We start from the raw sequence: 13,987 nt of genomic DNA on the forward strand, positions 1-13,987 counted from the left end.
CGTCGGCGAAAGGCCTGATTTCCAAGAGCTGAGAAGGAAACGATCTTGACTCCACGATGCCAATCGAAGAAAGAAATTTCGGACGGTTACTCAAGAACAAAGTTCTCTCTCGCAAGATTTACGCCCTCAAGACGTTAAAAGCAGACGACACTAATTGGAGTAATACCGTTTTTCCGTTGGCCTATTCCGTGGAGTAATTTTCTTGGAGCGAGAAGGAAACTTTCTTTAAAATTCCATAAAATTTGCTGTCTCCAAAATTATTGCTCCATACCTTCTATTGTCCTTTTCCATGGAGTAATTCCTTCTCGCTCCAAGAAAATTACTCCACGGAATAGGCCAACGGAAAAACGGTATTACTCCAATTAGTGTCGTCTGCTTTTAACGTCTTGAGGGCGTAAATCTTGCGAGAGAGAACTTTGTTCTTGAGTAACCGTCCGAAATTTCTTTCTTCGATTGGCATCGTGGAGTCAAGATCGTTTCCTGCTCAGCTCTTGGAAATCAGGCCTTTCGCCGACGATCAGCCATTTTTCTTTTCGCCGTCAAGGAATAAATCCAGAATCTAGAGCTGTTTTCCGCCATTGAATGTTCTTTTGGAATCGATTCAGCGAGGCCATGTTGGAATGAACAAACTTCTTAATGCGCAGCAAATGTAAGCCTTTTTTAAATAGCTTATTGTTTTAATAAATCAAGTAGTTTTAATGAAACAGGCAGTTAATTATTATTATTTACGAAAATTCAGTCTATTAAATAATAATTTTGAATTAAAATTGAATAAACCACGACCACGAGGTTGAGACATTTGAACAAGGCTTAAGAAATTTAACTTAGATTATTAAAAAAAATTTCTTAGCAATTTATCGCCAGTATTTCGCTAATTATTTAAATATATGGGATTATTTCGGTAAATTATTATTTTGTTAGGTTTAAAGTAGCACATATTTTAAAATTAGGCATTGCCTTAATATTTGTAATTAATTTATTTTAATTTTTAGACGCGAATGATTTTCTTGGAAAAACTGTTGCTGGTCATTGAGAGACGTTTTCAAGAAGACTTGGAAGTTCATCCGATGTTAAGGACCCTCATTCTAGATGACATCTTTCTTGGATTTGCGAAACACGAGGCCTTCGAACTGATTGGACCGTGAAGTTTTTCCGCCAGATAACTTAATTTTATTTTTAAATTTAATCGGTAACTAGCCTACCTCATTTAATTTTTTGCGGTCAAATTTTTATATATGGAACGCTTTAAATATTTTTTTGTAGAAAATTTTTGTAAACACCTCAATTGTTTTTTTCTCAATAAAAACTTTTTGCCTTGCCTCACGTTCTTTGTTTTCATAAAAAAGTTTCGATACTAAGGATGGCTTGAATTTTTTAAGGTCTGGACTTAGTGTAGTATTTTTGGACCCTTTTTTAGGCTTTTTTTACTTTTTAAAACAATTTAAGCTAGTTTTAGGCTCATTTTATTCCTATTTAAAACGATTTGTTTTATGTTTGATATAAGCTAAAAGAAGCTTAAAAGAGGGTCCCAAAAAAATAGGCTATCTGTTTAGAGCTAAAAAATTCAAACCTTCCCTCTTAATCAAACAATTTTTAAGAAAACAAAAAAAGTGGTTTAAGGCGTAATTTATTGAACAAAAAGTAAAAAAATAAGGTGTTTACAAAAATTTTCAACAAAAAATAATATAAAGTGTCCCGTAAATTGAAGTTTAACGTGTAAAAAGAAATTAAGTAGTTGCAAATATAATTATAATAAACATTTTCTAGATTCGGGGATGTTCATCGCATCTTTGTAGATAATGATTGCATGGCCACCACAGGTTGAAAACATCTTGTATCGCAAATCCAAGGAAGATGTCATCTTGAATGAGCGTCTCTAACAAAGGTTGAAATCATCTGCTAGGAAACTGCTCCGAATGACCAGCAACAGAATATCCAAGAACGTCATCGCGTCTAAGAATAAAAATATATTAATAACAAATAGAAAAAATTAGAGGGGCCTAACAAAAACGTAATTAATCTATGGTTTTGTTTCCGTAAATTATTGAAGAAAAACTTTGTAAAATATTCCCAAAAACAAAATTTAAAAGTCACACTAAATATTAAGCCAAATCAGAATTAAAGGGCTACTTTAAGGTCCTGGCAAAATAATAATTTAAGAAAAAAAAGTAAATATTCCCATAAATATAATGTAAGAATTGCTCTAAATATTAAGCAATTTACATTTAAGCAATTTCCATATCAGAATTAAACGGCTACTCAAGGTCCCAACAAAATAAAAACTTAAGGAAACAATACCATAGATTAAAATAATTTAAGAAAAAAACTACGTAAAATATTCCCGTAAATATATTTTAAAAATCTCATGTCTTAACTTCGCGTTCGTGGCTCATTCTAAAATTATTAAATTGACTTAATCTCGATAATTAATGATAACTTATTAACAGTTAACCCTAATTATTTTAAACCATCTAATTTATTGAATAGACCGTAGTTCATTATCTAAAATAATTAAATACTGCCACGAATGAAATTTTAGAATCTCAAATCTATAATTTACGCGTAATAATTCTAAAATACCCTCTTTAATTTAAATTAAAACGACGGCATAAAAGTAAAAACTTAGAGATTAGTGCCAGGTCCGGTTAAATTTTTGAAAAAGGTTTAGCCTAGCCTAGCGCAACTTAATCTGGCCCCGTTAAACCATACGTTACTCATTTTAGGTAATATAGTTTCGCGCCGTTAAATGAGACCTAATTTTCAAATAGTCGAGGTTTATTATTTAAAATAGATAAGGATTTTAATTTCCCCTAATATGAGCCCAAGTACTTGATTTAAGATGTTCTAAATTAAGCCTTGTCTAACTGACCTCGTGTCTGGAAATTTCTTCATATTGTTGTTAATTTTCAATAAATAAACATAATTAACTAACAATTAACTCTACCTAAATAATTTAAACTCTAGGATTAAATAAAATAATAAATTGCTAGCTGGATGGCTTTGGATTATTGAAAGACTTTCACACTTACCGTACTAGGCTTAACCTTTCGCGTTGATTTCAACGTTCTAATGGACATTCAATGACGGAGAGCTTAGAGTCACGTCCCACCATCGGCGTAAAACGTGGCTTTCCATCCAATACTGCCTTCGAAAGTCAGGATTACGAGGAGCTGATCAAGGAACGATGTTGAGTGGTCGCCGGCGTAGAGAGAAAAGAAACCTGGACAAGTGGTGTCCGAGTTTTATAGTAAATTCCGTCGTTGGGGGCGCTTCGAAGTGTGACGTGGGCGCTAATTCAAATTAAAGAACACACCGTTAGGCCTATATAATATTTCATCATGTATTAGATGTCAATAAATACGTAACTACGTATGCAGCGCCCCTAGCGGCAAATTTATGAACTATCTATTGCTAACACGAATGTCTAGCAGAGTTTTATCAGGTTTTAGATGTCAGTAAATACGTAACTACGTATACAGCGCCCCTAGCGGCAATTTATGAACTATCTATTGATTACACGAATGTCTAGCAGAATTTTATCATGTTTTAGATGTCAGTAAATACGTAACTACGTACACAGCGCCCCTAGCGGCAAATGTGTGAATGCTTAATAATCCGTTCATAACTAGCAAAATAATAACAACCCGTAGCCCCTAAGTTACCCACAATCCCAATCCCGTTTAAAATCGCTAACGAGTTTTCAGTGAGTAGCCCCTCGATGATTACTCGTAATCCAGACGCAACCATTAATCCCCATCCATTTTAAATCACCAATGAATCCCTATCCTTTTTAATAGCGTGAATAAAAATCACCAATAAAAGAAAATTTTCATTAGTGAATAGCCCCTCGACGCGCTGCCTTTAACAGTGCTAAAGTGACTACCGGGAACCTCTAATTAACCCATATTCCCAATCCTTTTTAATCTAATTAATGCATTTTAAAATCATATATATGCCTGCTGTAACTTAATTGACAAGAAAGGAATAAAAAATTAGATTCATTAAATCGACGAACAATTTATTTATTCTATAGTACATTTATGAAGTATAAACAAAAGTATATAGATATAAAACCAAAAAGTAAACTTCGTTGAAACTTGCTCGCGGCGTGTGATATGAGAAGCCCGCTTTTATCACTGAATGGCGTCGATCCCGTCCCCTCTGCTTGGCACTGGGAAGAAGACGTGAATAGGCTCATAATGCGGCAGATGCTTGTATTTTTCTTTGAAATTAGAAAAGTTAATTTTTAACTCATTATCGACATAAACACTAGTATTAATACTTGGAATGTTTTAATTAGCACAGAAACTACAATAAAACACAAAAACAACAATAAAACGCACAGAAACTACAATAAAAAACACAAAAACAACAATAAAACGCACAGAAACTACAATAAAACGCACATAAACTACAATAAAACGCACAAAAACTACAATAAAACGCACAGAAACTACAATAAAACGCCCAAAAACCACAATAAAACGCACAGAAACTACAACAAAACGCACAGAAACTACAATAAAACGCACAAAAACTACAATAAAACGCACAGAAACTACAATAAAACACACAAAAACTACAATAAAACGCACAGAAACTACAATAAAACACAAAAACTACAATAAAACGCACAGAAACTACAAAAAAACACAAAATCTATAATAAAACACACAAAAAGTACAATAAAACGCACAAAAACTACAATAAAACGCCCAAAAACCACAATAAAACGCACAAAAACTACAATAAAACGCACAGAAACTGCAATAAAACGCCCAAAAACCACAATAAAACGCACAGAAACTACAATAAAAGGCACAAAAACTACAATAAAAAAACACAAAAACCTCAATAAAACACACAAAAAGCACAATAAAACGCACAGGAACTACAAAAAAACACAAAATCTATAATAAAACACACAAAAACTACAATAAAACGCACAGAAACTACAATATAACGCCCAAAAACCACAATAAAACGCACAAAAACTACAATAAAACGCTCAGAAACTACAATAAAACGCCCAAAAACCACAATAAAACGCACAGAAACTACAATAAAACGCACAGAAACTACAATAAAACGCACAAAAACTACAATAAAACGCACAGAAACTACAATAAAACACAAAAACTACAATAAAACGCCCAAAAACGACAATAAAACGCACAAAAACTACAATAAAACGCACTGAAACTACAATAAAACACACAAAAACCACAATAAAACGCACAGAAACTACAATAAAACACAGTCAAACAGCATAAAAACACAATAAACAGTATAAAACACAATAAAACATCATAGACACACTTTAAAGAGCATAGAAACACAATAAAACAGCGAAAACATACAATAAAACAGCTTAAAACAGAATAAAACGGCATAAAACACAATAAAACACATAAACACACATTAAACAGCTTAAAACCAAAGAGGGTAGAAAGAGGGGGAGTTGAAGCTTGCGGCTTTTGCATAGCATTTTGGGTGTTCTCTTTTTTATTTTTTATTTGTTTGTTATATTTCCCTCCCAATATCCGGTTCACCGTATTTCAACCAATAAGAGGGCAGAGAAAGATGCGCGCGCACACCGGAAGCTTAGAGGTAAACTTTCGAAGCGAAAACACTCCAGCCAATCCTTCTACTCCCCCTCTTTCTACCCTCTTTGTTAAAACAGAATAAAACGGCATAAAACACAATAAAACAGCATAAACACACATTAAACAGCTTAAAACAGAATAAAACGGCATAAAAACACAATAGAACAGCATAAAGACACATTAAACAGCATAAAACACAATAAAAGAGCATAGAACAACTCAAACTACAATAAAACAATTAACAATCAAGTTGGAAAAACAAAAAATATTACCTCTCAGAGTCAAGAGGACTGCTTACAAACTTATTTACCTAGATAAGGAGTTAAATCTCTCTTTTTTGAAGTAAAAATTTCGAATTATTAAAGCAGTATTCCAAGCATAGAGAATATATAGTAAAGCAGATGACATTTTACATCCAATAAGAATGTGCCTTGGACACATGAAATCAGTCAATGGGCAAAAAACAGGAAATTAAGTGTATAACTTTGGGAGAAATATAACCTTTATGTGTTTGAAAAGGCCAAGTTGTCTGCGCCTCAACTGTTAACCCTATATTCTCATAGATACATTCACAACTGGTTTTGAAGTATAAACACTATTGTCTCGTTTCACCTCATATATATTTTTAGTTTGCCAACGCGAGTGTTAACGTTAAATATCACCAAAGCTGATTTGTGGTTAGACGCAACGAAAGTCAATGCGCACCATAACAAGAATGCAAACTCCGAAGCTACAACCCGATTACAATTAGCCCTTTCGCTGATCTAATTGCCACCATGGTGCTTACTTCTATTATAAAAACTAGACCTACTTATTTAAACGTGTACTTAACTTTCGGTTCACTCTGAACCGTTAATGTCTCTTCATTACAGACAAGAAAATCAAAACCCATAATTTACAAAATCTCGGCTCTCAATTATTTCCTCTTTGGTTCACTAAGCCTATTACGGAAAATCCTCCATTGACCCGCCGGAGTTCAGGCCTTAGCTTTCTTTTCGTAATCAGTACAGCAAGGATTATTCTATATACAGATGTAGTATAGCTTAAGTAATATATAAACAGCCATTTCAAATAATAATATTAAAAAATATCCTTGGATTATCAAAATGAAACAGAGCTTTAAAGCTACAAAACTACTAAAGGCATCGTACCTACTCGGAGAGGTAAAATTTAGGTTTTTCCAACTTGTTTATTTGTTATGTTTTTCTCCTTATATCCGGTTCACCGTATTTCAACCAATAAGAGGGCTGAGAAAGATGCACGTGCAGACCGCAAGCTTAGAAGTAAACTTTCAAAGCGAGAACACTCCATCCAAGCCTTCTACTCCCCCTCTTTCTACCCTCTTTGGTATAGCTAAGCTTTTAGGCGCAAAACAAAGCAAATTCGTTAAAGGCAAAATTTCCTTTTCGTCAACAACAAAGCGTCCCTTTCTCTCTCTGGCAGCTTAGAACGAGCTGAAAGCTTTCGTACTCAGCGAAAATCGGCTTAAAGCGGCTCGAATTTTACGCGACTATACGGAAGAATGTTACGGTTTAAAGGGAGACTTAAGTTAGACGAGCTTCAAAATGTATCTAAAAATAATTTCGTTCTACAGTTTTTGATCGCTTTGTTATATACTTATAGAACTAGCTTCGGCTCATTTGAGTGAGACTTGAAGACGAAAGCTTATTAGGACTCCGGATTGCGGTAATTAGCTTTGTATTGAAATCACGCGCTCGGGAATTTACCTATTAAAACGCTTCCTGGAAAACGGAAACACAAAGACAATTCTAATTAGACCATTTTCATTCGAGGCGCTCGCTGGATCTATCAAGCCCCTTTGTCTAGTTTATGCAAGCCTTAAACAATATCCATGTTAAAAGCGGATTAGAAGGGGCGAATAGCTCTGGTGGGAAAGCCCTATAGTACTTTCTACCCATTTAGCGAGCGGCAACTCTTAAGAGGCTTTGACTGGGAGACGCCTGTATACTGAGCCATGCCGAGTTAAAGGGAAACCAAAGCGCATTTTCAAGTACAGTCTGAATTTTAAATTTCAGTCTCAAAACGTTTTTCGAAGTATTATTTTAAAGTAAATCGAAATTTAACATTTTCTTACGTAACATAATTCTTGCACCTAACTGATTTGATCGTAGTAAAAGTTCGCAACTTCTGGATCACCCACACTTTAAGGGACATTTTCAGCGTTAGTAGCTAGAGAAAGGAGATGCTCGCTTCGTTTAAGGTTGGAATGGGTTAGTGTAGTTCTTTTCAGTTCCCACGTGGCCCAGGGACTTCATTAATCTCAGGTAATTAACTTTAAGCGAGAGGAACGACGGTAGCTACAGTTGCTTAGCCCCGGGTCACCGAGGTACAAATTAATGGCCGTTTGTTGTTTAGTATAACGCTGACCCCTAGCGCGCTCTTAACACCCGACATACCTTGAATAAAAATGACGCGACTGCGTGGCTAGACTATCATTCGTCTCACTTCCAGGAGTTAGTGGGAATAAACACGCTTCAAAAAATTTTAGACTTCATTATGTGTCTTAATGTTCGTTCGGAAGAAACTTCGTATTGGGACCATAGGGAGTGGGAGAAAGGGTGAAACTCTACCCCCATTAAACGTCAAGCCCCATTTAGCCAATCAGCTAGGTTCATTCCCCCAACAAGGCTTCCACTCTGTAGAGTTCGCCGCCATTTTGGTGGAAAAAGGAAGGAGCCTCTTGCATCTGCCTATAGGGTATGAATGGTAATTCTTCAGAAGATTTTTCGAAGTGATGTTGTTGTATACATTAATATGAGAATGGAAGATCCATGTTAAATAAATAAAAAACATAAAGAATATTTCATGGGAAGAAATATAAAAATCTAAAGCAGTATTTCTTGGGAAAAATACCTAAAATAAAACCTACGCGTACTCCTTAGGGAAAATGTCTAACATAAATCGTAAAAAAATTTCAGAAAGGATAAAGATAATTCTTAGAAAAGTATTGCAAGCACGACAAATAATGGATAAATAGTTTAAAGGGACCGTGGTTAATGCGAAGGCAGCTATGTTAACGTAATTTGATTTCAATTTACGCTACTGTCTTGAACAAGTAGGCATTTTAGGGATCAAATTTGTAGCACCGAGTCTCTCCCGTGATTACTCGCTTTAAACTTCAGAGACAAGCCTCAAAGATAAAAGCTTGGAAGAAAAACTTTATCTTAAGAAAGCTTAGGGACAAGATATGGGAAGCGAGAAAGAATTGGCGGAAATGGGTTCCGAGTGTGTCCTAACCACGAGCTGGAATAGTTCAAGTCTCGACTTTAAATGTCCTCGGCACTATACTTTGCCAGGGTATACGCGGTACGTGGGAGTTAAGTTCTTTGTCTCAACTACTTAAGTGTTGAAAACTATAAAAAGGAAACGCGGTCGACGAGTGCCTGTCGTTTAAATTTTCTTTTTCATAAAACAGTTTCGAAGAGTTTTCCTCGAGCTTTTTACGCTCGGTTTCAAAAGAAGTTGGACAAAACGAGGTGGGCTATTGCCTCTCTGACGGTTAAGCCGGAAATACGTCCATTAGCGACCGGGGTGGAAAAACGTCTTTGGCGGTTTGCAATTTAATGAGTCACTTAACAGACTTCCAGTTAATTTTAATACCATTCTACCCCACCCCATCCCGTCCCTTTCACGCTTGGTAGCTATTTTTACTAAAAATACTATCCTCTCGTCTTGCTCAAATGATGTATACATAGTTTATAGACTAGGAGGATTCATACCATTTACACAAGGAGGTCTGGCTTTCGACTCCTTGTGTAACACCCGAAGTCTGGCCTCCTTGTGCAAATGGTATGAATCCTCCTAGTCTGTGAACTATATATTCTTAAGCCTAAATCAACGCAATAATCTTTAGCTTCTAAAATGAATTTACAATACAGATACAAGGTTATAGAAGTCACGGTAAAATTCTACTTGCTACGATTATAACGTTTAAGAAACTTACCGAAAATATCCAGCGTTCTAGACGTAAAATCTCACTGAAATTGATCATTATGCTTGTTTTTAAAAAAGTAGACAAGATCCTCAATTTCGCTGCATTATTTAGAGTAGGGAAAAAGACAAAAAGTGACGTCAGAGGTCACAGTTAAACGCTTTATACTAAAAAAAAATAAATTATGGAGTAAATATAGACCAAGTTTAGAAGACGCACCCATAATAACGTCATAGAGTCATGGCTAACCGGGATTTAAAATCGCAAATAAGCAATTAAATGGTCGAATATTTTTTATTTCTTTCCAGACGTCACTAAATTTTCGAAATTAACCAATGGACAAAAATAATTATTTTCAAAAATTTATTTAATTTGTTTGTCAGTATCTCGAAGATTTACATAACGCTTAATGCGAGTGATTTTTTAATTCTTTTTTTTTAATCTCGTAATGGATTTATCTAACAATTACAAAATACGATTAACAAACATTTTTTTGTTATTAATTTTATTATAACTATTTTTTTTCTTAATCTTCGAGTATTTATACACTTAAACGCAATGCTTATGGACGATTTTACTTGAAAACTATAAAATGTTTTTGTGTATTTTATATACTGTTTCTGTAATTTCTTACTTGATCATTTTCCTTCAATGTCTTTTCTTTTATAACGCGGTCTTTTTTTTTTATTTCACGGTCATTTTTAAGTTCGAGTCTACAAACTACAGTCAAAATTTATACGCCATTTTGAAATTTCTTTCTGTATTTTTTTTATTATTATTTCAAAAAATTTAAGGCTTACTGATATGCCTTCATCTTTGGACGCCTCCGAAACTTAAGTATAGAATATATTAAGTTGTATAAAAAATTTATCTTAAAATAAAACAAAACAACGAAGAAAAAAAAAAACTGAAAAAAAAATTTAAAGCTTTTTTAATTAGTTTTAATTAGAGTAATTGAAAAACGAGTAGATATCGAATTTAAACTTGACTCTTTTCTCGAATATCCACTCATTTTTTAATTATTCTAATTAAAATTATGTATTGAATAAAACAACCTTCATTAACGCGTGCGCGATGACTCTCCTTAAAATAGTTAATTAACATTTAGCCCTTTTAAAAACAACTGCAATTAAATTCCATTATTAAATATTTAAGTTTTATCAAATTTATATTGAAATAAAATAATTAGAATTTTATTTTATTTTATTTTTTTGTTCAACCACGATGACGCAAATTTGTTTTAATTTTGTTTAGTTTGTAAGTCATTAAATTTCACCAAAAAAGTTCAGATCACAAGAGCTTTGTATGTCATTTTTTTTAAGTTTAAGTCATTCAGTATAAATAGGAATTAACAATAACCTACAAAAAGACGGTTTCTATTTTACTGATTTAAGTCTAGAACCACTTAATTTTAAATTTCTCTTAATAATTAAAACTCAAAAAACAATTTCTCTTTTTGACAATTCGGTAAATCGTATTTACATCGCGGCGATTTTTATAATTTTTTTTATTATAATAATGGTGTATTTTTAATATTATCACATCAGTATAAATATATAAGGCTTTTTTTAATTTAATTTAATTTTTTTCCCGAGTACAATTGGTTAGTTCCTAAAGGAAAAGTCTCGTAAGAAATATTTTGCTTTTTCAGACAATTATTCCAGATTTGAAATGACGTCACCATACGTATAGTTTCCAGTTTAAATCGAAGATACTATCTCGCACGCCTAACGTGTAGATATCTTTATAAACTAGACGTACGGTTGAGATTGAAAATCTGAGCGAATTAAATATTCATCATTTTTTAATAATATTTAAGATGAAAAAACAGAATAATTTCGTACAAGCTTTTTCCCTTAATTCATTTCACTTACACGCTTTGAACTTCCGTTACATTCCAAAAACTTTGCGGTTTTCGGAGTAAGAAATGTTTATTTACAGTCCATTTTTGTCCTCCTTGTTAGCCTTTTTGGTTTTGGGCGGTAATGGCGGTTCTTTGGGTTTCTTGCCAATTCCTTTGGGCGGCAAAGGGGGCTTCATCATGCGTGGATCAGGAACTTTCCCCATTTTGACGTCGTCGTACATATCCGCGTATAACATTTCGTCACTGACGTCTGGTCTGAAAGGCTAAACAAAATACGAAACACTAGGTTATAAATTGATTTAGATTAACTTCGTTCGAAGATTAACTCTAAATACAGTTTGTACTAGCAATGTTATTGATACTTTTGAAGGCAAAACGTAATGGCGTTAGTGTTTAACTTACAATCTCTTAGATGTCGATCTTGGGCGAATTTTAACGTGGCGTATTCGGTGGGAACGTTAATTCTAGATGTTATTTTGGATCCGTTACTGGGGAGGGCGAGATCAGCGTACACTACGCCTTCTTTGTTAGTAAAATGAATCATCTGTCAAAAACAGCACCCAAAAATACGAACGATACGTGCGTAGGTTAGTTAGTGTCACGGTAACAGTTAAAATAGCAATTAAATACATTATTACAATGATTAGTTTATAAGTAAACGGGGGAAATGAAGTTGTTTATCGTGGCGAATTTCTTAATTATGGATGGTGTAAAATTCGCTTTGAAGCAAACATTTATATGAAAAGTTTTATTAGCTTTGAATTATTACTGAGACTGAGTAAGTTTCTAGTTTTATTTTAATTTAAAAAATTTTCAACTTTGGCTTCATTTTATTTTTGTACAAGGCCTCAATTCAGTCGTTTGTTTCGTTTGAAAATTTTATTTTGAAAGTGTTCAGACGAGGCCATAGGCACTGTCAAAGCAATCGATGGTAAAATATAACAAACGATTGAAGTACTCAGTATTTCCTAGAAACTTAACTCACTTCCATTTCCAGACAGTCTTTTCCACAAAATATAAAAAAAAAAAACAAAAGTCCCGATATTTTCTACCACGTAAACATTGTTAAAAACTCCATTCCAATAAGGTCTAAGTTTATAGATCAGAACTTTTAAAGGATTCTATAAACTCATTTCATTCGGAATTTACACCAGAGTCTAGGATGTATTTCTAATAAATCCTATATATCACAACCCTATAACAGTCTCCATAAGTATGGGTTTGCTGTAGGCATCGTCTATGACAGAATGATTTCACGAGACTATACTACGCCATCTAAACTCATTTCATTCGGAATTTACACCAGAGTCTAGGACGTATTTCTAATAAATCCTATATATCACAACCCTATAACAGTCTCCATAAGTATGGGTTTGCTGTAGGCATCGTCTATGCCAGAAAGATTTCAAGGGACTAGGCCTATACTACGCCATCTTTGTTTAACAAATGTTTCTCCTCCAAACCGCGGAACAGAACAAAGGCGTGTGATTTTCTTTACTAGCTCGAATCGGGTTCAGGTAGTAGAGATGGACTTCACCGCTTTCTGTTTCAAGAAAATCCGCCACCAGGGGGAGAGATGTCTCTATATGTTTCGTAGCAAAAATCCTTTCGACCCGTACTTAAGAGAGTGTTATATGGTTATGCCTATACCTTAATTCCGGCACTAGCAACTGATGTTGAGATAAAATAAAAAGATAGGAAGACAGTACTGAGATAGTTTCGGGTTTTTATATTCCGATAAATAAAAGAAATAAAAAAAACTGGTGCGGCATCTGTAAAAGCGGAACGTGTTTGGGAATGCTATTGACATTTTTAGGAAGCCAGATCTCAGGAGAGAGAGAGGGCGAGCTAGAGCTATATACGTAAACTTTAGCGGCTAAAGAAAGCAAAGCGGAGAGGATATAAAGATTCTTACTCCTTTTTGATCCCTTTTGCCAAAATGGAAAGGCATGTTCTCATACATGGCTCGGTTTTCGGCTTCCGTGACTGGAGGAGGGCCGTTTCCCTTTTTGTCTTCCAACGACACGTTCTGGTAGAGCGGTTCGCCGGAAGACATTTTCACCGGACTACTCGAATCTAGAAAGATAACCAGAAAAACAAAATTCGCTCAGAAAAAAAAAGTAAGAAAAGAAAGGTCGAACAGATATTCTTCAAAATGTTCTTATAAAAAACAATATAATAGAATATAATAGAAAATAAATAGAAAACGCTGCAGTTTCCTGATCCAAAATAGGCTTAGCATCGTGAAATCGAGACGAAAGAGAAGAGAAAGACTGAAAAGCAAAGAATATAATAGGAAGTCGTTTAAAGAAAAATGTAAGAACTTAGGTTTTTTTTTTGTCGTTTTATAAAATTTTTATCTGTTGCTTAAATTTATAAGAATGTTCCGAACACTATTTTCTACTTTCTTTTCAGGATATTTAACATTGAATATCATTTTACGCGTCACCTTTCGCTGTTATATCAAGCGTGCTTGTCTAAACTATGACACGATTATAAAACATTATGCTACAAAATCCTTTTTGAAGTACGTTTCATAAAATATTTCGATGGTTGAAGTACTCA

The 13,987-nt window shown here is 34.1% G+C and overlaps 1 protein-coding gene and 2 long non-coding RNA genes across 5 annotated transcripts in view; 1 reads left to right on the forward strand and 2 right to left on the reverse strand.

The window, feature by feature from the left end:
• Positions 1 to 3,997: 3,997 nt before the first annotated feature.
• On the reverse strand, positions 3,998 to 6,301 carry LOC149661319 (uncharacterized). The gene is made up of 2 exons (XR_016369084.1): positions 6,108 to 6,301; positions 3,998 to 4,222 (listed from the first exon to the last, which is right to left on the reverse strand). It is a non-coding gene; the product is annotated as an uncharacterized LOC149661319 (long non-coding RNA).
• Positions 6,302 to 8,746: 2,445 nt separating this feature from the next.
• On the forward strand, positions 8,747 to 9,146 carry LOC149661320 (uncharacterized). The gene is made up of 2 exons (XR_016368837.1): positions 8,747 to 8,933; positions 9,043 to 9,146. It is a non-coding gene; the product is annotated as an uncharacterized LOC149661320 (long non-coding RNA).
• A 762-nt stretch (positions 9,147 to 9,908) lies between these two features.
• The window catches only part of LOC149661321 (hemicentin-1-like), a 113,032-nt gene continuing 108,953 nt past the window's right edge, over positions 9,909 to 13,987 (reverse strand). For 2 of the 3 annotated variants that reach the window (XM_089842803.1, XM_089842801.1), the window contains 2 exons: positions 13,338 to 13,498; positions 9,909 to 11,685 (listed from right to left, as the gene is read on the reverse strand). In XM_089842803.1, coding sequence (XP_089698929.1) covers positions 11,494 to 11,685; positions 13,338 to 13,498 — 353 coding nt within the window. In that variant the 3' untranslated portion in view covers positions 9,909 to 11,493. Of the gene's footprint in view, positions 11,686 to 11,824; positions 11,967 to 13,337; positions 13,499 to 13,987 lie in introns of all 3 variants that reach the window. The other variant, XM_089842802.1, reaches the window with a different exon arrangement.

Source organism: Phalangium opilio, unplaced genomic scaffold (genome assembly GCF_054372755.1).
Source record: "Phalangium opilio isolate 3A_F unplaced genomic scaffold, DU_Popi_V2 ptg000070l_1, whole genome shotgun sequence".
Lineage (NCBI taxonomy): Eukaryota > Metazoa > Arthropoda > Arachnida > Opiliones > Phalangiidae > Phalangium > Phalangium opilio.